The following is a 22,546-nucleotide window of genomic DNA, read 5'->3' as shown; positions in this document are numbered from 1 at the left end:
ACTGAAAACTAAGTAAACAATGTATCAACTCCTCGGGATGTAGGAAAAACATAAACGAACAAAAGTTTCTTCTAAAATCAAGTCTCCTTTCTTCCTTGGCGAGGAAGAAGAGAGGAATGTGGTGGTAGAACTCCTCCTTCAAATGCTGCTATCTTCCATGCTCCATACTAGCTTGCTGTGTGGTATGTGAAGTGGTGATGTGCACGAATATGGTGATCGATCCCCCCCTTTTTTACTTTCTTCTACTATTTATAGGCCGGCTTTGGGGCACAATTTCCTGGGGTAAGCTCCTTATGATTTGGCATTAATGCCCTTGCATGGGAAGGCATTCTTCTTTCTCTCTCCTATGACTCATCCTTCGCTGCTTCCTGATTTCATATTGTCTTGATCAACTCGTGTAGATGTCAGGTCCAATCTCTCCATCTGCCTTCGCTTGATCAGTTTGCTTCAATTCTGGGCAATTTTTCGCTTCTTTTCCCAACTGATCAAGTCGCCCCAATGTTTAGCCGCTCTAATGCTTTTCAGCTCCTGCACACTTAATTTTACCACTTTTTCCAACATTAATGACCCGATTAGTGTATCAACCAACATTAAACCATGCTTGAAACTAGCCCTATCAAACCGTCCAGGTTCAATGAATCAACCAAGTTGAGTTCCAATGCTGGGCGGCGCCGCCGGGATCAGTTAGGTTTCTGGCAAGTCGACCGGAGAGATAGAACAACTGATGAAGTTTCCAAAGACAAGAGATCCAAGGGCGGTGCTGGGGTCGCCGGAATGTCGGTGCCCCCAAAATCTAGCCGGAATCTGCGAAAACACAAAGAAACCTTCTCCAAAGTCCTCCTAAGTGTTAGAAATAGAATCAATTTCTACTTTACCCTTTCTTCCTTTATTCTCTTTTCTACTTTATTCTCTTTTCTACTTTATTCTCTCTATTAAATTTAATAATATCATTTTCTTAAATCTCGTGTTGAAAAGAAATTGATCACTTGAGTTGAAGAAAATAGACGTACCTCATTACATATGAGTTGGTGTCCAATCAATGAATTTTTGACAAATGAAGAGCTATACATGAAAATTAATAAATGTGAATCTAAATATACTCATAATTCTAAAAATATGGAAAAAATTTCCAAAATTTGTTAGCATAGTAATTAACAAATTTTAATTTTTAATATTTTCTCAATAGCATGTAAAAAAATCGAGAATTTGTTTTAAAATTACGAAATACTCCGTACTATTTATATATTCTTCGTAACATAATACTCTCTCCATCCCATAAAAATAAATACTTTTGGGATTACACGAGTTTTAAGGCGCAATCGGTAAAGTAAGACAAATAGAAAGAAAAATATAATTTGATTGTTAGTGGAGAATGTGGCACACCTCATTAAAAAGAAAAAAGTTATCGAAAATAGAAGTGAACTAGTTTTGTATGATATAACAAAATAGAAAGAGTCTTTATTTTTATACAATGATGAAATAATTAATAATAATTTATAAATAGATTTGTTTAATAGTATTAATTAAATATCAAGTATGAATATTATCTTACATAGGGAGTACTCCCTCCGTTTCATTTTAATAGAATCATTTTACTATTTTGGAAAGTTCCAAACTAATTTAGTTATTTCTATTTTTGGCAAAAAATAACTCTTTCTTTTACTTTATTCTTTCTTTATTTCTCTTATGTTATTATCTTTTACTTTATTTACCATTCATTTAACACACTATACTTAAATTTTGTGCTGAAAAGAAACACCTCAATTATTAAGGAACATAGGGAGTATTTTTTTTAATTGTTTTCATGTATGTGTATATACATTAGATAATATTTTTTAGTTTTTTCTGTACGTGTATATACATTAGATGATCATGAATTTCGAGAAATGTTTCCATATTTTAGAACTATAGGTAGATTTAGAGTCACATTTAATAAATTTTTAAGTGTAGCTCTTCACTTATTAAAATATCGTTAATTGAGATTATTTTATATTTTCATTTAGTATATATCTAAACTAGTGAAATTTTTTCACTAAGGGAACATATGGAATTTTTTCACTAAGGGAATATATGGTCTTAGAGTACTATAATACTATTGTACTACTCCCTCCATATCTCATGGTAAGTGAGTCGTATTTCTGTTTAGATCGTCTTAGCTAACTTGTTACATTTTCTTCAAAAAAAAGTACTCCCTCCTTTCGACAATAGTTGTGTCATTTTTCCATTTCGGGATATTTCATCATAGTAAAGTCACTTCCCTATTTAGCAAAAAGTAACATTTTTTCTCCCTCTCTCTCTCTTACTTTATTATCTCTTCACTTAATAAATTTAATACTCCCTCCGTCCCCCATTAATTGGCACCGGTTGCTTGGCACGGTTTTTAAGAAATGTAGTGGAAAAATTAAATGGAATGTGGGTCCTACCTTTATTTATCAATTTTATAATAAAATATGAGTGGAATGAGGTAGTGGAATGTTGAGTCTATTATCAAAAGTAGTAAAAAGAAAGGGTGTCAATTAATTGGGACCGATGAAAAAGAAATTGGTACCAATTAATGGGAGATGGATGAAGTATCTCGTTCTTAATATTCGTGTCGAAAAGAAGTGACTCTACTAACGCAAAATGGATGGAGTAATATTTTTATATCACTTATTTTATTTTCCCTCTTACTTTCTTCACCTCCCTACTTTACTTCTTTTTCTATTTAATCATTAAATAACACCATCTAACATTATGTGTCAAAACGAACGTCTCAATCAGTGACGAAGCTACTACAGGGCCTGGGGGTCACTGGGCCCCCGCAGCTAATGTTGTTATTACTATATACTCTCTTCGTCCCATAATAAGAGTCCTATTTTGACATTTCCGTCCGTCCCATAATAAGAGTTTTATTTCACTTTTACCATAAATGATATGTCTCATATTCCACCAACTTATTCCACTAATATTATTTTATAAAACTAATGTATATAAGTGAGACTCACGTTTCACTAACTTATTAAACCTACTTTTTTTTTACATTTTTTAAAACTTGTATCTAAACTAAATATGATTTATATTTTGGGACCGATGAAGTATATTCTACACAAATACATAAATTCTCAAGTAGCGCATATGGCTAGGGCCCAACACACTCATCTTAGTTTCCTGAGTTTTAATCCCTCCTATGAACCCTTTTCTATGTCCAGTAGTTTTATTCCAACACTCCTTCGATTTTTCTCTTTTCTCTGTTGTTGGTAGAGTGTGATGGCTCAAGCACCAAGCTCGGCAGCTCCGTGATCTGGAGAGAAAGATCAAAATATGAAGAAGAGCTCGGCTGTTGTGACAACTCGTTTCAGGAGCCGTTGGATCTGTTTGTTAGTCAAGATTTGATCCTAGCCGTAGGATTAAATACTAGCCGTTAGTTTCTGTTAAATAGCTAATTCATTAGTTAGTTTCTTCTTATGTAGCTCATATTCTCTCTCTCGTTTTTTCTCATTCCAGTGAATAAAGTTTCCTTTACTTTTTCATTCCAATCTTCAATCGATTGTTCTTGCTATTCAAATTGTTCCTCAATTGTTTACAAATTGGCGCCGTCTGTGGGAAGATGAGGGGCGATTGATTTCTGATTTGTTTTTCGGTGGTGAGATTGGAAGGTGTTATGGCTTCTAGATTTGAGGCCGAGAAATTCACGGGTAGGAATGATTTCGGCTTATGGCGGATGAAGATGCGGGCTATGCTGATTCATCAAGGCCTTGCTTCGGCGTTGGAGGCAGGCGGAAAGGAGGATAAGTCGAAGGAAGGGGAGAAGGTGGATCTTGATGAGAAGGAGATCCTGAAACGAGCTGAGATCGAGGCAAAAGCTCATAGTGCAATTGTGCTATGCCTCGGGGATAAAGTTCTTCGAGAGGTTGCAAAAGAAAAGACTGCAGCCGGAATACTCACAAAGCTCGAAGACTTGTACATGGCTAAGTCCTTGGCCAATAGGCTGCTTATGAAGCAGCGGTTATACTCCTATCGATTCTTGGATGATAAAGGGATATTGGAGCAACTTGAAGACTTCAATAAGGCGGTCGATGATCTTGAAAATATCGATGCCTCGATAGGGGATGAAGACAAGGCGATATTACTTTTGAATGCTCTGCCGAAGTCATTCGATCAGCTACGAGATGCGATATTGTATGGCCGAGAGGGTACTATTACCCTTGTTGAAGTTCAGTCGGCCATAAGAGCAAAAGAGATTCACAAATCAGGGCCTAAGAATTCAGAGGCTATGGCTGAAAGCCTAAATGTCAAGAAGTTCAAAGGCGTCAAGAGGTTTCAGAGGCCGAACCAAGAAAATCAGAAAGCTCCATCAAATGATCAAAAGGAAACCCGCTCATGTCATTGGTGCAAGAAGCCGGGTCACCTCAAAAAGGATTGCTTCGCATGGAAAAGAAGGCAAGCAAATGGTGGTGGAAACCGTGTTCCATCCACTGACTGTGTTGAGGAAACTGATGTGCCAGAAATTCTGAATGTGATGGAGGGTGGTCTAGGAGGATCTTGGATCATGGACTCGGTGTGTAGTCTACATATGAGTCCAAATCTTGGCTGGTTTGAGGAGATCCAAGAGATGACTGGATCGGTTATATTGGGTAACAACCAAGTTTGTACCATCCAAGGCATAGGCAAGATCAGGCTGAGAATGCAAGATGGATCAGTGAAGATTATAAGTGAAGTGAGATATATACCTGATATCAAGAGGAATCTCATTTCACTTGGACTTCTTGAACACAAGGGATATACATTCTACTCTACTGGGGGGAAAATGACAGTATCCAAGGATCAAAGAGTGGTGATGGAAGCTGAAAGGAGGGGAAGTTTGTACTATCTACTGGCTAGTGTTGAGATCCCTGCTGCAGAGGCAAATGTTGTGAAGGCTGATGACTTCAGAATTTGGCATATGAGACTTGCTCATGCAGTTGAGGGAAACATTAAGGAGCTGGCCAAGAAAGGGGTTATACAAAGTTCTGGGCAGATGGACACTACTCCATGTGAGGAATGCATTTTGGGTAAGTCCAAGAAACAGCCTTATCCCAAAGGTAAGCATACTTCCACATCCATTCTTGATTATGCCCATAGTGACTTGTGGGGCCCTGCATCTGTGGTGTCAGTAGGTGAAGGGAAGTATTATATGAGTATCATAGATGACTACTCTAGGAAAATGTGGATATACATTTTGAGAGAGAAATCAGAGGCTTTTAGTAAGTTTAAGCAATGGTGTCTGGAAGTGGAGAAGGAGAAGTCAGTGGTTCTTAAATGTTTGAGGACTGATAACGGCTTGGAGTATCTCTCCAAAGAGTTTGATAACTTCTGTAAGGAGAGGGGAATTAAAAGGCACCGGACTGTACCTCTGAATCCCCAGCAGAATGGCATAGCAGAAAGGGCAAATAGGACCATATTGGAGAGGGTGAGGTGTATGCTCCTCTCATCTGGTCTTGAGAAGAAGTTTTGGGCCGAGGCTGCATCCACGGCTGTGAGACTTATCAACAAATGTCCCTCATCAAGTATAGAGGGAGACACACCTGATTTTAGATGGTATGGCAGCCATGGAGATTACACCACATTGAGAGTGTTTGGCTGCAAGGCATATGCTCATCTCAAACAAGGGAAGTTGGATGCTCGGGCTATTAGGTGTGTAATGTTGGGATATCAACCTGGGGTAAAGGGATATCGTTTGTGGTGTGTAGAGCCAGGGAATCACAAGATTGTGATTAGTAGAGATGTAGTATTCTCTGAAACTGAAATGCCTTTTCTGGATAAGAACAAAGTGATCATCGAGAAGCCTAATTCTGTGGCTGATTCTGTTGATAAAGCTGATTTTGAGGTGGAGCATGAGAGGCATGAGAAGCATGGGGAGAGTATAGAGGTCACTGAGCCTCAGAGTGCTCAGAATGAGACACAAACACAACCTCAAGATAATCTGGAAAACTACCAGCTGGCTAGGGATCGAGTCAGAAGAAAGATCAAGCTGCCATCAAGATTTGATGATTCTGAGATGCTATTTTATGCATTATGTGTGGCTGAAGATGTTGAGTATACAGAGCCATCCTCATATAAGGAAGCAATGCAGAGCAAAGAATGGGAAAAATGGATGAAAGCAATGGTGGATGAAATTGATTCTCTGCTAAAAAATGGAACTTGGATATTGGTTGAGAAACCTGATGGAAGGAAAGTTATCAGCTGTAGATGGATATTCAAGAAGAAGCTGGAAGGTGCTGAGGGTGATCAGATCAGATTTAAAGCCCGGTTAGTGGCTAGAGGATTCACTCAAGAACATGGAGTTGATTTCAATGAGGTCTTCTCACCGGTTGTAAAACATTCTTCCATTCGAATGCTGTTGGCTTTGGTTGCTAAGTTGGATCTGGAATTGGAACAGCTTGATGTGAAAACGGCCTTCTTACATGGAGGGCTAGAGGAAACAATCTACATGGCCCAGCCTGAGGGCTTCATCAAGCCAGGTAATGAAAATAAAGTCTGCTTGCTGAGAAGAAGTATATATGGTTTGAAGCATGCTAGTAGGCAGTGGAATAAGACTTTTGATGATTATATGATCAAGATTGGTTTTCAGAGATCAAGTTATGACTCATGTGTATATGTCAGAAAGGGGGCATGCATCCTACATATCTTCTACTTTATGTAGATGACATGCTTGTTGCTGGGGCTAGCAAGAAGGCAGTGCAAAAGGTGAAGGATGAACTCAATGCTGCATTTGAAATGAAAGACCTCGGGCCAGCAAGAAGAATCTTGGGCATGAACATTATCAGAGACAGAGCTAAAAGGCAATTGTGGCTCACACAACCTGATTATATATCAAAGTTGCTGAGAAGGTTCAAGGTGGAGAATATGAAGGCAGTGGCTACTCCACTAGCAATGCACTTCAGGCTCAAGGCAGATCAGAGGCCCAAGTGTGATGCTGAGTCCAGAGAGATGAAGAAGATACTCTATGCTAATATAGTGGGGAGCATTATGTATGCTATGATCAGCACCAGAGCAGATATAGCACAAGCCACAAGTGTTGTCAGCCGGTTTATGGCAAATCATGGAAGGGAACATTGGATTGCTCTCAAATGGTTGATGAGGTATCTGAGGGGTACTGGGAATGTAGGCATTTTATATGGAGTGAATGATGGAGGTGGAGCTGATGCTATTGTGGGATATTGTGACTCGGATTTTGCTGGGAACTTAGACAACAGAAAGTCTCAGTCGGCTTACATATTCACAATGTTTGGGTCTGCTATTAGCTGGAAGTCAAGTCTTCAAAGTGTGGTGGCACTTTCCACAACGGAAGCAGAATTTATCTCACTTGCTGCTGCAATAAAAGAGAGTTTCTGGTTGAAAGGAATGTTGTCTGATCTTGGGATTGAGCAAGGGGCGATAGCAGTTGGCTGTGACAATAATAGTGCTCTATTTCTGGCCAAAGCACATTGATGTGCGGTATCACTTCATCAGAGAGGAGATTGAAAGAGACAATGTGAAAGTCTTCAAAGTTCATACTTCAGAGAACCCGGCAGACATGTTAACTAAACCATTGACTAAAGAAAAGTTTCTACTATGTCTGAAACTAGTGGGACTGGAAAGGAAGAGTTTGGTTGGTGATTGAGCAATCAAGGTGGAGTTTGTTGGTAGAGTGTGATGGCTCAAGCACCAAGCTCGGCAGCTCCGTGATCTGGAGAGAAAGATCAAAATATGAAAAAGAGCTCGGCTGTTGTGACAACTCGTTTCAGGAGCCGTTGGATCTGTTTGTTAGTCAAGATTTGATCATAGCCGTAGGATTAAATACTAGCCGTTAGTTTCTGTTAAATAGCTAATTCATTAGTTAGTTTCTTCTTATGTAGCTCATATTCTCTCTCTCGTTTTTTCTCATTCCAGTGAATAAAGTTTCCTTTACTTTTTCATTCCAATCTTCAATCGATTGTTCTTGCTATTCAAATCGTTCCTCAATTGTTTACATCTGTAATGTATTATACTAGTATATGCCAATTATCATTGTATTAATTAAAATTTCACAAATCTTAATAAATAGAAAATTAATAAATTATTATGGAGAAATATATTTCCTAATTAGATAAACATGAATATTTCAAATAAAATAAAGGTATCAAGATTTAAGTATTTATTATAGGGTATTTTTTTACACCAAATGTGATATATTATTCAAACAAATCAATAACGATTACATCACGAATAAAAATTGGAATGCAATAAATTTGCTCTCAGCTATAGAACCTAATGCCCGAGCAAGCGTGTGAGCAACTTGATTCACTGATCGCCTTACGAACCTCATAGAGGATCGAGAGACCTCTTTCAAAAGCTGACGACAATCTTCTACCAATGCACCAAAGATAGATTCACCCTTCTGTAAACCTGTCACCGCAAGTACTATCGTTTGGGCATCCATTTCAAACTCTATCTCCTTCCATCCCTTTCTTTTGACCCAACTCAACACCTCTCTCAAACTAAGGAGCTCGGCCATAGATGGGTCAGCCACCCTTCCGACCTGTCCACACATCGCCGCTACCACCGTCTCTTCAAAATCTCGAACAACCACCCCACAACCAACTTTTCTTTGGCTCTTGAACACAACAGCGTCTATATTGCATTTTAGCACACCAATGTCATTTTGAACCTAAGCTTCTCTCCAAGCCGTCAGACAGCTACGGGCTACCCCAATAATTCCTGCAGCTGACCCGTTCTCATTTCGCCATATAAATTTGTTTCTATTAAAGTTATTATAGGAACTTAACAGAACATGCACCATGGTGTGTATCATTCTCTTCTAACGAAATATTGTTAAAAAAAACAGATTTACTTGAAAATTTGTAAGTTTGTAACTCTAATTTGTCTTTTTGGTTATTCGCAATTTAATACCTAAATTTTGGGATTATTTACAGCTTTAGCAATCTTTGCCTAGTCCCTCCGATTTCCAGGTGGAAGTGCATTTGAGATTCAAACATGAATTATATTCATACGAATCTTTGTTTAAATTTTTTTTTATGTACAAGGGTTTTACTTGAACTGCTATTTATTTACATATATCCGATTTTTGGTCTTATCTTCTAAATTTCTTACACCTTATTTTGAGCAATGACCAGCATATTAATATCTAGTTTCTACCGCGTATTCTCTAATTTTTCCTCTCATTATTCATCTAATATTTTTTGTAATTCTCTATTGCCCATGTTGCAATAATATTCGGTCATGTCGATACTCTTTATGTCCGCGAATAAGAGTCTTGATTCATTTTTAATATAAATGATAATAGGGTCTCATATTCCACTCATATTTTATTTAAAGTACCGCCAAGAAATAAGCCGGCTAATGGTGAATGAAGGCGTACCTAAAACTTGGATCCCCCGTATAAAATTACTTAAGCTTCGTTACTGGTCTCAGTCACCGTTGAATAGGAGGAGCCTCAATTAATTATCAACTAATAAAATAAATGTAGAAGTAAAATAAAAATTCTGACATGGATTTCCGACAGGCTTCAAAGTTCAATCCCGTAATCTTATCTCACAACATTTTTATTCTTTATTTCAACTGTTACTACACCTCGAGCACTCTGCTTTCTTCGTGTTTCCACAAAAGGGCAATTATTTTCCTGCTTTGGATTGCAGCCTCAGATTCTGCACAAAAATCGATTTGACTTCGGGGATAAAAGGCAAAGCAGAGATAATTATTAACTGTTGTAGCTATTCATTGTTTCCCCCCTTTTCTTGATTTTTTTGGGGGTGTAGTTGATATTTTGATATCATTCTAAGCTCGTGTGGGAGTGGTATGTGGTGCTGTTTTCTTGATGTGAGTTAAAGATGGTAGCTATATTGGTATTAGGTGAATTCAATTTGGGATGCTTTTGGTGAAATTCGTCTATATTTACGATTTGGGTGTTTGCTTTTAAGTTGAACATGATTGGAAGATCTTAGGGGAATTACATGTGTTGATTTCCTTCCGTTGTTGGTTGGTCGATTTGGTGATTTAACTTAGATTTTCATATCATAACTTGTTAGTTTAAACGTTTGTATGACTTCTTCTTACTTACCCTTTTGTGGATTGTGTGTTGCTTACTGCTTTTCGACTAACACTGCAGCTCTACCATAGGCTTGTTAAGTTGTTACTCCCTCCTTCCCAAGGAAGATGACCTCTTCCTTGGGCGGGATAGGATTTTATGTGGATTTATTTTGTGAGGTAAGTGTAGAGAATAAAGTAAGAGAGAGTGAATAAAGTAGCGATAAAGGTGTTTCTTTTTTTGAGTAATGAGTCATCTTGGTTGGGACAAACCAAAAGGAAATAGGGTCATCTTTGGTGGGAGGGAGGGAGTATATTCTTTCTCGTTTCCGAACACATGCTTTCTTGAGCTCTGGCTTTGTCCTCTCTTCTTTGAGATCCACCAGCATTTGTCATTGATTTTTTTCATATAGTTTCTTTCTTGGAAAGTGGGAAGAATGGTTTGCTGATCTTATGTCTTGCTTATACGGGTATATTTCTGTGTAATCTCGAATAAAACATAAAACGAGTAGATGGTAGGTTAGCCTACATGTTGCCAATAGCTTAACGGGTTTTTCCGGCATCTTTTTGCACAGGTTTGGTTGTTTTGAACCCTACTCATGGACTCCCCTCAATCGGTTGTTTCATCGCTCAAGAGCTCCTTCCCGGAGTCTGAGAAACAGCATACGTCAGACAAGTCAAGCCACTTCTCAAGGGAAATCAATTTTCAGAAGAAGGGAAGTGGAGTGGGTAACTTGGAGGAGTTCGTAGGTGCTTTGGAGGTCTACATACACCAAGCTAGGCATATCCACAACATTTGCATCTATCAGAAACAAGATGTTTATGCTAAACTTTGTCTTACTAGTGATCCTGAGAAGACGGTTTCTACCAAGATCATCAATGGTGGTGGGGCAAACCCGATTTTCAATGAGAATCTCAGTCTCAATGTTCGCAAAGTTGATTCCTCCCTTAAATGTGAGATATGGATGTTAAGCAGGGTGAGGAATTATCTTGAAGATCAGCTTCTTGGGTTTGCTTTGATGCCTATATCTGAAGTCTTCCTCAACAATGGTAAGTTGGAAAAGGAGTTCTCTCTTTCCTCAACTGATCTCTTCCACTCGCCCGCAGGATTCGTTCAGTTGTCCGTCACTTATATTGGAGTGCAACCTGAAGTCATTCCAATCCCGGCACCACCCACATTGGTGGAGACTGATTCAATGACCAAGGACACCGAATCTACCAAGTCTGTTCCCGATGATATGGATAAGATCGAGTTCCCCGACCCAAATGTTGCAAATGAGAATCACCAGATGGTCGAAGAATATTTTGGGATGTCATGTAGCAATGTGGACTCACCAAGTTCAGATAGCCTGGTCAGTTCCGATACTGAGAATCAGGTGAGCTCGGAGATTGAGGTTCAGCATGGAGAAGGTTTCTCGATGCTAACTGTAAGTTCTAGACCAACCCCAAAGGTTGATTCTCCTCCGAGCAGTGCATCAACGGATGGAGGTTCCTCTGCATCAGCTCCCGTTAGTTTTCAGTCCTCTGAGACTCTAAAAGATTCAAAATCTCCTGGTGAGGAACTCGTTTCACTTCCTAAAGACAAATCCATGGAAAAAATTGCCTACGGAGTTGATGTGGACAGTGGGGTGTCAAGTGATACATCAATGCCCGTTATCACAGTGCCAGAGCCGAAGGTGGTTCAGCAGGACATAGTGGATATGTACATGAAGAGCATGCAGCAATTTACTGAATCTTTAGCTAAAATGAAGCTTCCCATGGACTTTGAAAACGGGCCGACCAGCTCAGATAATTCAACGAGTTCTGAGCAGAAGACGAAGAACTCGGGCTCTCGAGTATTTTATGGAAGTAGTGCATTCTTCTGAGCAATTGTTGAGGTTCCCAGGATACACAGGTGACTTTAGTGACTAAAAAGGAGACTGATGCTAGTAGTGGCATTTAAATGTAATGTAACTTGGTATTGTACTTTATCTGGCTATGTTTTAGATGATAAAAAAAGATTCTGACTTGTATGTTGTATGAGTCTTGTGTCATCTGAGTTACTTGTGATGTACATTTAATACCTCTGCTCTTTAATCTCACCTCTTCACTCTTAATGGCTTTTTGCTACTATCACGTTTATAAGAAATGGGCCACTCACCACCCTTAAAAGGCCTCATAAGGCATGTGATTCCACAGTTATATAGATTAGATGGGATCTTCACCATGTCGATGTAGGCAAGACATGACACCTTTTAAGGGGGTGAGTGGCCCATTTCTAATAACGTTCATCATCTTACTTTTAGTACTTAAATAATTGATCAAGTCTGTGTATTCATGGTGACATTTTAGTCCCCTTTCATTTGGCCATTTGATTACATTTTACAAATCTCAAATCTAATTCCCATTTCGCTTCTGCTGCTTATCTTGTATAATTGCTCAACTATGGATGATATTCTAGTTTGAAACATGAACCCAACATCTCATAACAAACAAGCTCCTGAGGCTTAAAACTAGAGTTGCAACTGAGGGAATATACATCATATCGGGGCTTCGACTATTTCACATGCTCTGGTGTACATATGCCTCCTGCAAATCCACGCGATTTGACCATCATCCATGTATCTCACTCGCCATAATCCAAATTTCTCAGCAATGTCTTTCCCAGTCGAGCATCCGTGCTCTCTCAGGAAGTCCATCAGCCATTGTTGAGCTGCTCTGAGATGCTGTTGCTGTACCTCTCTTGAGCTCATGCTTCTACTCGTGTTTCCTGCCACAGCAACTCCTGCAGCCCCGGCAGCTGCAGCACCTGCTGCTCCATAGACCATGGGGGAATCGATGAGATGTGCAACCTCCTTGCCCAAATCAGGTATCATCTGCCCCATACCTGCTGCCAAATGGGCCCCGATTTTTAGAGCAAATGTAACAAGTTTCATGAAATTTTTCATATGTGGAGCCAGGCACTTCATGGTGATGTTATCCACCTCCATGAGTTCACACCCAAGCTGATCTTCAACCACGTGCATTTCTCGCCTGTATTCACATAGCATTTGTAACCGGAGAGCTCTCATGCCTGATATGAAGCTGGTAATTAATCTCCTGGAGTAGTTCTCAGTTCTCACAAAATAGAACATGTTTGGTGTTTTTCTCTCTTCGACCTGCGTATTGTAGTTCACCAGGTAGTTCACTTTGCGATGCAGCTCAATCAGAAGCCTGTGTTCATAATATCTAAGGCCTTGAATCTCCTGCTTCACGTCTCTGATTTCTTGCTCGATGATCTTTAGCCTCTGCAGAACTGCTTCAACACCCTTGGCTATCCCAACAAACGTTGGATCAACTGAGCTAGCTATTTCTTCAGAGGCAGCTGGACGATGCTCTGTGCTGTTTTCGTCTGGCACTTGGAGTTCCATAGCAAGATTATACAGGTCATGGTACCGGCCGTGTAGCACTTCTCTGAAATCATCATCTGACAGCAAATCTCGAGCAAGATCAAAACCAGGTCCTAAAATCTGGCTTCCTGAATCCACGATTGAATCCCACGTGTGATGATAATCATATATGTTGTCAGCAGGTACTGAGAGCAGTGCCCGCTTTAACTGTTGCAGAGGCACGAATTGGTTCCTCCGGTTCCTCGAAGGTATAAAATTTTTCACACATTCAGAGCGAATAACATACTCCATCATGGTGATGCCTTGGCAAAGGCTCTGTATTGCTGGGATTATGAGCTGCTGAAAGAGCCTGAGCATTTCCGTTGTGCTTTTTGTGGAGCATGCTAGCACATCGATGGAATAACTTAATTGTCCTTGAAGCTCTACACGGACATGGATCCCGTTTATGTTTATTGAGATGAGGTACATCTCGAGACTGTATGATGCTCCATGCTGATTCTTCAACTCCATGATTTTGTTATGCATATGTACCTAGATTTGAGCAACACAATTATATTTCGACGATGATAGGAACAGAGGACAGAATGCAAAATTGCAAGAGGACCTAGTCGAACTTGCCTGTAGGCGTGGAAAGAAACCTGGTGTGAGGAACATGTGGCTTGAGTCATCACATTGAAGGCGTCTTCCTACATATTTAGTTTCCGGAGAGTTTAGCTGCCATCTCTGAGGTCTCCTCCTGCCTTCTTCCAAGCTGGACGGGATCAGCAGTGTTGAATTTGGATTTAACGGATCTACCTCACAGCAAAGCTCCAATTTCAACATCATCTGTATTAGATCTTTAGCTTCTAGATTTTCAAAGACATTCAACCCCATTCCAGGTATGTTATTTTGTAAGCTCGCAATCAGAATCTTCTCCAAATCTTTTCTGCATACAAATCCGTTCCTCTCAGTCGTGCCTTGCTTCCTGGTGTCTAATCTTGTTAGCTGACTGAGCACCTCACCGCAAAACCACTCGCAATCCAAGATTAAGAAGCATAGATCATAGAAGTAAATGACCTCTCCAATATGGTGCAGACTCGTAGCCACTGCTTTCCTCCTTGTCTCCACCTTGTCTTTATTGTCATGTCTTGAACGGATTCTCAGAGACGGAACCTTGACTTGGCATAGATCCTCGAACTCCTTCCACCTCATCACTGGCTTGTTGTGGTTCTCGCGTCTCCATTCTGTTAACAGCTCTGCAACATCGTTGCAAAGCTGGTATACCCGAGGAACCCTTTCAAGAATCGTCTTGCTTGTTTTACGGACATGATGGCTGAGTTTACTGACTGATGCTGATGATCTTGCATCCACCGTGAACACGTTCGGATAGAATTCCACCATGCCTTGGAACTTATCTCTCAGTCTTTGGGTAACAGTCACAATGCCCCCCAAGCTGTCAGATTGATGATCCATTTTGTCCGAGTGCGTTAGCACGATTGTCACACTGGGAAGCATGCACTGCTGAGCTGCTCGTCTCGAGTTGGAGACTAGGTATCTTAGCCAGTATTGGATATCTTCCTCTATCTCACTAGGGGTTTTTGGCTCTCTATTACTTGACTTCCTGAATAAGCTGGACACAACGAGGAACAAGCACGGGCTGCCATGCCCGGGAAACATGAGATCGTGGGGTGAATAGAAGTCGTGCTGCCGTGCAAGATTCCATATCGAGATCTTGGTGTCTTCGTCCCTGCACGTTTTGATCCTAATGGCTTGCTCCACCGGGTTCACCAGAGTCCTCACATGATCCAAGTATGGCAGCTTCGAAGGCGAAATGTTGTTTGATATTGAATTGCACAGCGTAGATTTACCTGCATATTCTTGACCACAGAGGAACACCCTAGCGCATTTGGGCACAGTCATCTCCAAGTCTTTCAACACATCGATCCCGGGTTCAGGTTCGGGTTCAGTGTCTTCTTGGCTGTTGTTGTGACCCAATCTTTGATATATAGCTTCTGCTTGACCAGAAACATGGAGAGGCGTCCTCTCAAGATCAATGTGTTCGATCCAAGGGTTCACGTTCAACGTCTCGATTATGGCTTGCAAGACGGCATCGCCCTTCACCCCTTTGCAGCCCTGCAGGGACAGGCGCCTGAGAGACGCGTTCCTGGCCAAGCTCTTGAAGAGCTGGACCATGTCGCCCGTCTTGAGGCTGTGGTCGTCGTGTATGCCCAAGAACATGACGCTCTCGTTGCTGCTCAGCATCTGCACAAGCGTTGCTGCATTGCCAATCCTGGTCCTCGTCCCCCCGAAGCACAGCGACTTCAAGGCCGTGTTGGCCTGATTCTGCAGAGGCGAGAACTTCGTGAGAGGGCAGAGCAAATGCTCGACGCCTATCCCACCGAAGGAGTTCCCATCAAGGCCGAGTTTTTCCAACGTCTGGTTCTTGAAGAGTCCGGCCGCAACGTAGATCACGCCCTTGTCTTTGAGGTACGCATTCGATAGGTTCACCTCTCTGATCGTCCGGTTCTGCTCGAGCACCCAACGGAACTGCTTGGCCCACCGCGACTTCAGCTTGACGCCACTCATGTCTAGGGACCTCACGGTCGTGTTCCGCCCCAATGCACAAGCTACACGGCACGCCCCAGATACATCCGAGCGGTACACCCGAAGAGTGGAGTTCTCAGGTGAAAATTCAACCATTTTACAGCTTCTTCCCCGGTGATCAACGCTCCAAACGTGGACCTCCGTCGATCGATTCCTGGCCAAAACAGCCGAGACGAGAGGCGTGGCAGTGGTTGACTTGGAGTCGAAGATGGTGAGGACCTTGAGAGACGAATTGAGTTCGATCATCTTGGAGAGCTCCTCGGCCCCCTTGGAGCCGATGGAGTCCTCCCATATCCGCAGCTCCTGCAAGCTGCGGTTGTCCCTCAGGGCGGCCGCGAGGGCTGCACCGCCCTGAGGGCCAATGCCTGATTGGGAGAGCACTATTCCCTTGACGGATTTGCTGTTTCTCAGAGCCTCCGACAGCTCGGAGAAACAGAGTGTGGTGAAGGCGTTTCTCTTGAAGACGAGGCGGGCGATGTTGGGGTTGGTTTCGAGCAGCTCTCGGAGATGTTTCATGTGCTGCAGCTCCCATTGCATGAGGTGGAATTCTATGTTTCTCAATGTTGGAGTTGTGAGGAGTTTGAGGAAGCGTGTGAGGCTGTTTTTGGATATGTTTAAGTTGATGGAGTTTTCTGTTTCTTGGTAACAAGATGGAGGTGGCTCCGATAGGGTAAAAGAGACGGTGTCGACGTCGAGGCTGCCGGATTCCAGCCCTTGCGCTGCCCATTCCAGATCTTTGAAGTCTGCCATTTTTTGTGTGGTGTTATTGCATTGTTTTGTTTTGGTTTGGTTTTGAGTTTGAATGAATTTTAGTTTGTTGTTCTTGGATTCTTTACTGGTCATTCTTTGCTTCACTTTTTAAACAGGAAAAGAGGATATGGCAGTCTATAGTTGAGACAAGGAATCCTCGACCTTTTTGACTAATTGAGATTAGGAAATTGTTTCCCACTGCACCAATCAAAGAATCCTGACAACGCGGAAAACGGAAAAAAAGATTTTTTCTTCTTTACTAAAAGATTAAAGAATAAAGCTACGCGGTCACGTTATGGCCAGCCATAAATTAATTAAATAATAAAAAAATTGATTTTTTTTCAAATTTTTGGTTTAATACTACTTGATTTTACTTTTATATCATCTTCATTATATGTTGCTCAACATGTTAGTGTTGCTCTTTCGTAGTTTTTGCTCAACTTATTACTACTATCATTTCTTGATTGTTGCTCAACGTATACAGTAATTCGTGATATTAATGTGTTTTACGTAATGGAATTCAAAGATAAGTATCAACTCACAAGTCCATTCACACACATATAAGTTTATATCGATAATTCTAATTTTTTTATACATGTAAATGGACTAAATCAACTCTTTATGGTCGGCCACATTATGACCATTTAGCATCACTCATGAAATGGGATTATAAGAACGATAGTATATCAATCATTATTATGCAATATTTATCAAACAACTTTTCTTCTTTATTAAAGAATAAAAGGCATGCAAGGAATTGCTTATAAGAGTGATATATCAATATTATGCAAGATTATACATGTTATCATTATGTCACGCATGCATCACTTCTTTATCACATAAGTGGTGTTTGGTTTACTAGATAAAATAGTAGCAAGATATAATCTAAGATTAAATTCTGAGATTATTTAGTAGAATGGGTTGCTATGACTAATTATCAAATGACAAAACATAATACAAATTTAATCATAGAATATAATTTTACACACCGAACACCCCTTCCTCTTAATGCATTAACTCATCAGTGCTACTACGTTTGCGGAATGTTATTAGAGAACGTTGACTATGCAATCTACATCTATTTTGCATCCTTGTTTCTTTGCAAAATATTTTGTCTTTCGAGTACAAGACAACCGATAAATATGTTGGATATATAACAACGATAGTCGATATGTATATGTTCTTCAATGTATCGAATACCGAAACAGCCATCAATTTTCTTGTCAATCACGCATTTTACTGAATTGATCAAGGGAATTTTTTTGCCAAAGTAATGAACTCCTTAAAATAATTCAATTTTAAAATAATTCATAAATTGTGAAAATGAGCATCAGTAGCTCATACTATAAGATATAAGATCAGTACTGTCATCGTATTTTTTGATGCTTTTAAATACAAAAGTTAACACATGAAACAGTTGACATTATGATACTAATTTCCAACGTATAATCATACGGTATTTTTATTGAAGGGAGACCTAGCAAGGCTTAAACTCCCCCTTTATATATCATGCTTGCATTCACACATGCAATTGGAGACGAATACAAATCCCAGAAAAAAAGGAAAATTTCAGCCAGTCATTAGAGCCAAAAAAACAGGGGGAAAATGAATACAAAAAAAAAAAAGAAGAAAACTCTACCTTTCCAGCTTCGTCTCACAACAAATCAAAGCTCGTATGGATCCTCCTCCCGCAATCTGATATACATCTCAACCAAAATATTTATCCGTATATTTTCAAAACCCTTCACAAAATCCCTCTGACATTTATGCTTCAACCCAACATCCCTGTTAGTTCTCTGTAATGACATGAGATATATATATCTGTTTGTGTATACCTGTGAGGGATACGTACGAAATTCACAACCCGCAACTTCTCAAAAATCTCATCTCCTACATTATCTTCATACCACTGAAGTTTCCTAAGCAGCAATCCCTGAAGTAAGTGGAGACAAGGATTAGCTCAACGGACAAAACCATTCAGCACAATTTGATGATTGATCACTCCTCGTCTAAGTTTTTTAAGTTTCTAAGCAATCAGTTTTCCTCAATTCTCAAGGTTAAGTAGCAAACACCACAAGTTAATAGAGAGAGAGATAAATTTCTTCATCTCTTGGTAACTTATAACTAAATATCAGTGGTTACATGATGCTTTGCACTCGACAGCTTTACCTATAACCTTCATGCTTTTCAACCGATAATTGGTTTGTTATTTATGCAGTGATAGTAGATTTCAGTTGAAGCAATCTCAGATGAGTGAATGCACAAGTGCAAAAGTTTTAGAATGTGCAGCTCAAAATGGCAAATGAATCAGACTACAGTCTAAAGCAATGGACTTATGAATAGATTTAAGTGGAAGCAAACCATGACAGTGAAAGCAGCCTGAAATGAGTGATTGAAAAAGTGCCAATAAATGAGGCTTGGTCCATAGATAGCTTCAATAAGAATTTGCAATGTGGCACTTAATGGTGAATGATTCAGACTACAGCAGACAAGTCTATCTTTTACGCACCAATAAGTGACAAATGTTATATAGTGGATCTGCCCTGAACAAACTAGATTTACAGCTTCAAGTTTTCAAAATTTGGACGCTTTAACAAGTGAATCGATGTTTTTGGAAGCCTAGTGAAATAGAATACAGTTGACGGAAAAGTAAGTAATATCATACGAGTTCCATTTATTGCAAATTTACAATAACATAAGAGGATAAATATGCATCAAGAAATAAATTGGATGATCAGGTTCAAAACCGTCTATCCACATGGTAAGCTCAGGCACTAATATAAGGAAATAAAGAGGGGTACAACTTTAGATCAAGAAGAAGAAATGTTACCTCTACTGGATTGCCTAGTTGGAAGGTCATATCCAACCACATAATCCTCAGAATCTTTAGCGGCAACATCTTCTGCGTTTCCAAGCCCATAGCCAAACGAATTAGAATTATCAAGCTCAGAAGATGCAGTTTGCCAAGTCGGATCACTGTACACAGAACCACTATGGTAAAAGTCCCCGTAGGATCCCTCATAATCACCAGTTGACGCAGGAAATGAAGATGTTGTAGGCGCACCTGTTCCAGTGTTTCTTCCAAATCCTCCTGCTCCCGCAGAATAATTATTATCTCCACCTCTGTAGACAAAGTTTCCACCATTGTAGCCAGAAGAGCTTCCACCGAGGGACCCAGCAACAGGGGAAGTACCCCAGTTCGTTCCATTGTTTCCAAAGACTCCGAAACCACCACTTCCAGAACCAAAGTATGAAGCAGAACCGGCACTATTTGGGGAAGCATTAAGTCCACCGTTTCCCCATACACTTCTAGGTGAAGAGTTTGGAAAAGATTCACCTCTGCTGTTACTTGTATTGAAACCAATTGGTGTGTTGTACCTGCTCTGGTTACTGGCAAAATACGGGTTCAGAACACGGCCATAACCTAGATTGCTGTTGAAGTTAGAACCCGCTCCAAAGCCACCACCCAAACCTTGCTCCATATTGACACCAAGTCCATATGCAGGAGAACCGAAATGTGAGAAACCAGCTTGACCACTAGCTAGATGACTATATCTACCATCCATCCTAACTCCATAACCTCCAACTGGGCTAAGATTATATCCCTGGGCATAGTTATTCAGGAAATTGTTGGGTCTAGTAAACCCGTAGTTATAACCAACAAGTGGGCTCCGGCTGGGTCCCGGTGACAATTCTTTGGGAACTGCTCGCTTTACCTCAACCATTTTACCATTGAGTTCATGAAAAGTTTTATGCAACACCATATCTACTGCCTCCTCCGAATCATATGTTATAAACCCAAAACCTCTTGGTCTCTGCGTATTGTGGTCATACATCACCACAACATCTGTTATGGTACCAAACCTATCAAAATAAGTTTTAAAATCATTCTCAGTGACTGTAGATGCTAATCCTCCTACAAATATCTTTTTAGTGCGTCCAGGTCCTGGTGAACCTTGCATGCTGCCACTGTTTCGGTTTATAAGGAGCTGGTCATCTCTAGGAACAGCTTTTTTGGCTTCCACCTGGTAGAAAATAAAATGAAAGATTTGCACCAAAAGGTGAGACAGCTGCAAATTGCATCAACAGAAGAATCGAGAAACGCAAACCTACAAGGTCTAAAAGATTCAATTGGCTTCTGTTTCTGGCTATAAGCTAAAACAGGTAACGTTTGCATTGTATAAGGTAGTAAAATTAATAATCAACAAATTAACTTTCACTGTACCAAGGTATTGGTTCGGACAAACAGCTATCATTTGGCAACACAGTTGAGTTTTTCTAATGCATTCTAATCTCCACATAATGCGGCCAAACCAACTTACAGTTCGTCCATCAATCATGTGCTTCTCCTTAACCACCCTCTCAGCAACAGCAGGGTCTGCAAAGACAACAAAGCCAAAGCCACGAGCACGACCTGTGGTTCGGTCTCTCATGATCACTGCCTCCACAACATCCCCATATGTTTCAAAATAATCTTTAAGACGATCCTCATTCGTTTCCCAAGAAATCCCACCCATAAAGAGCTTACCTTGATCCACCTCCATCTTTTCTAAAATGAAGAAAATGTAAAATAGAGCATGAATGGAGAAATAATAACAAAAAGGACTACAATTAAAAGAATAAATATCTCCCTATTCAGCATTAATCCAATCACTAATTAAATACTGTCAGAATCGAATCAAACTAAATAATTGTTGCGAAAACACAGAGGAATTGAAAAATCCACGGGTACTACTGATCATCATCTAAAGCTAAATATAATAGATCCGAGAATAAATAAATAGCCAGTGATCAAATAGGAAATGCAGGATTTACAATAAAATGATTGCATCCTTCATTCATCGAACAGAGAAGAAAAAGGCACACCTTATCCAGAAAATCAGGCAGGAATCCGGTAACAATCAGTGATCACAACGCAGGATTTAATGTAAAGTCATCGGATCCTTGGTTCAATCAATCAAGATTCAATATTTGGAAAGCTGAAAACGCAGAATTGACGGAGATCAGAGAAATACACAAAACAGAATAACAACAATCATATCATCAATGTCAGTTGGTTCCTCACCATTGAAAGAATAAGGAAAATTAGAGTTAAACAAAGATCTAATGAGACGAAAAGGTCCTTCTCTTCCTTGCTTTTTCTGGGTTATTCCACTCCTTTTAAACAAAATCAGAAGAAATGGAATTCCGTTGCTTAGTTGAGAGAAGATATTAGTATTTACATTTCCGCATAAAAATTTCACATAGGGAGGCAGAAAAAAGAAGGGTGTTTACGGGATTCTCACCCAAAATGTCTCTGTAAATCATGTCTTGCGTTGTAACTACTACATACACATTTAAAATTATCTCTTTCATTTTTTTTATATACTTTTATATTACTCATCCGTCTTTCAATAATTGTCCATTTCGATTCTGACAAGTGGAATATGAATCCAACTTTTACATATTATTTATAATAATATGCAAGTAAAATGAGTTAGTGGAATATAAGACTTACTTCCTATCTATTATAAAAAGTGGAAATGGACAATTAATGCATAGGGATAGATGAAAATGGCAAAATTGAACAGTTAATAGGGGATGGAAAGAGTATTAACTTCAACTTCGATATTTTTATTTATAATCCCAACTTATTTATTTGTGAAAGATTTCGATGTCCCATTTTTATGTATTCTGATGGTGATAAACGTAAAATGTGTAAATACATAATTGAATTTTTTAGTTATTTTATACTTTCTCGGTCTTACAATAAGAGTCTTATTTTGTTATTTTAGTTCGTCCCACAATAAGAGTCGTAGTTCATTTTTTTTATTAATGGTAAG

General features: G+C 39.8%; 3 protein-coding genes across 12 annotated transcripts; 1 reads left to right on the top strand and 2 right to left on the bottom strand.

The window, feature by feature from the left end:
* Positions 1 to 9,493: 9,493 nt before the first annotated feature.
* LOC121748752 lies at positions 9,494 to 12,035 on the top strand. Of its 5 annotated transcripts, none has more exons than XM_042143243.1 (2): positions 9,494 to 9,679; positions 10,599 to 12,035. In XM_042143243.1, the coding sequence occupies exon 2, from the start codon at positions 10,623 to 10,625 to the stop codon at positions 11,886 to 11,888; it is 1,266 nt and encodes a 421-aa protein (XP_041999177.1). In that variant the 5' UTR covers positions 9,494 to 9,679; positions 10,599 to 10,622; the 3' UTR covers positions 11,889 to 12,035. The 5 variants fall into 5 exon arrangements, with proteins under 5 accessions (XP_041999177.1, XP_041999182.1, XP_041999180.1 ...); XM_042143248.1 differs by having other exon boundaries at positions 9,494 to 9,793; XM_042143246.1 differs by having other exon boundaries at positions 9,494 to 9,816.
* Positions 12,036 to 12,336: 301 nt separating this feature from the next.
* LOC121747617 (protein TORNADO 1) lies at positions 12,337 to 16,840 on the bottom strand. Its single transcript, XM_042141683.1, has 2 exons — positions 14,010 to 16,840; positions 12,337 to 13,922 (listed from the first exon to the last, which is right to left on the bottom strand). Exons 1-2 carry the CDS (start codon positions 16,815 to 16,817, stop codon positions 12,543 to 12,545), a joined length of 4,188 nt encoding a protein of 1,395 aa, XP_041997617.1. The 5' UTR covers positions 16,818 to 16,840; the 3' UTR covers positions 12,337 to 12,542.
* A 1,237-nt stretch (positions 16,841 to 18,077) lies between these two features.
* On the bottom strand, positions 18,078 to 21,991 carry LOC121747618 (heterogeneous nuclear ribonucleoprotein 1-like). Of its 6 annotated transcripts, none has more exons than XM_042141684.1 (6): positions 21,790 to 21,990; positions 21,591 to 21,703; positions 21,047 to 21,273; positions 19,789 to 20,749; positions 19,555 to 19,700; positions 18,078 to 18,657 (listed from the first exon to the last, which is right to left on the bottom strand). In XM_042141684.1, the coding sequence occupies exons 3-6, from the start codon at positions 21,266 to 21,268 to the stop codon at positions 18,496 to 18,498; spliced, it is 1,491 nt and encodes a 496-aa protein (XP_041997618.1). In that variant the 5' UTR covers positions 21,269 to 21,273; positions 21,591 to 21,703; positions 21,790 to 21,990; the 3' UTR covers positions 18,078 to 18,495. The 6 variants fall into 6 exon arrangements, with proteins under 6 accessions (XP_041997618.1, XP_041997619.1, XP_041997622.1 ...); XM_042141685.1 differs by having other exon boundaries at positions 21,047 to 21,268; XM_042141688.1 differs by lacking the exon at positions 21,047 to 21,273 and having other exon boundaries at positions 21,790 to 21,991.
* Positions 21,992 to 22,546: the final 555 nt, after the last annotated feature.

This window comes from Salvia splendens, chromosome 9, assembly GCF_004379255.2.
Source record: "Salvia splendens isolate huo1 chromosome 9, SspV2, whole genome shotgun sequence".
NCBI lineage: Eukaryota > Viridiplantae > Streptophyta > Magnoliopsida > Lamiales > Lamiaceae > Salvia > Salvia splendens.
Note: the sequence above shows the minus strand (reverse complement) of the source record. Positions and strands in the feature narration are given on the sequence as shown.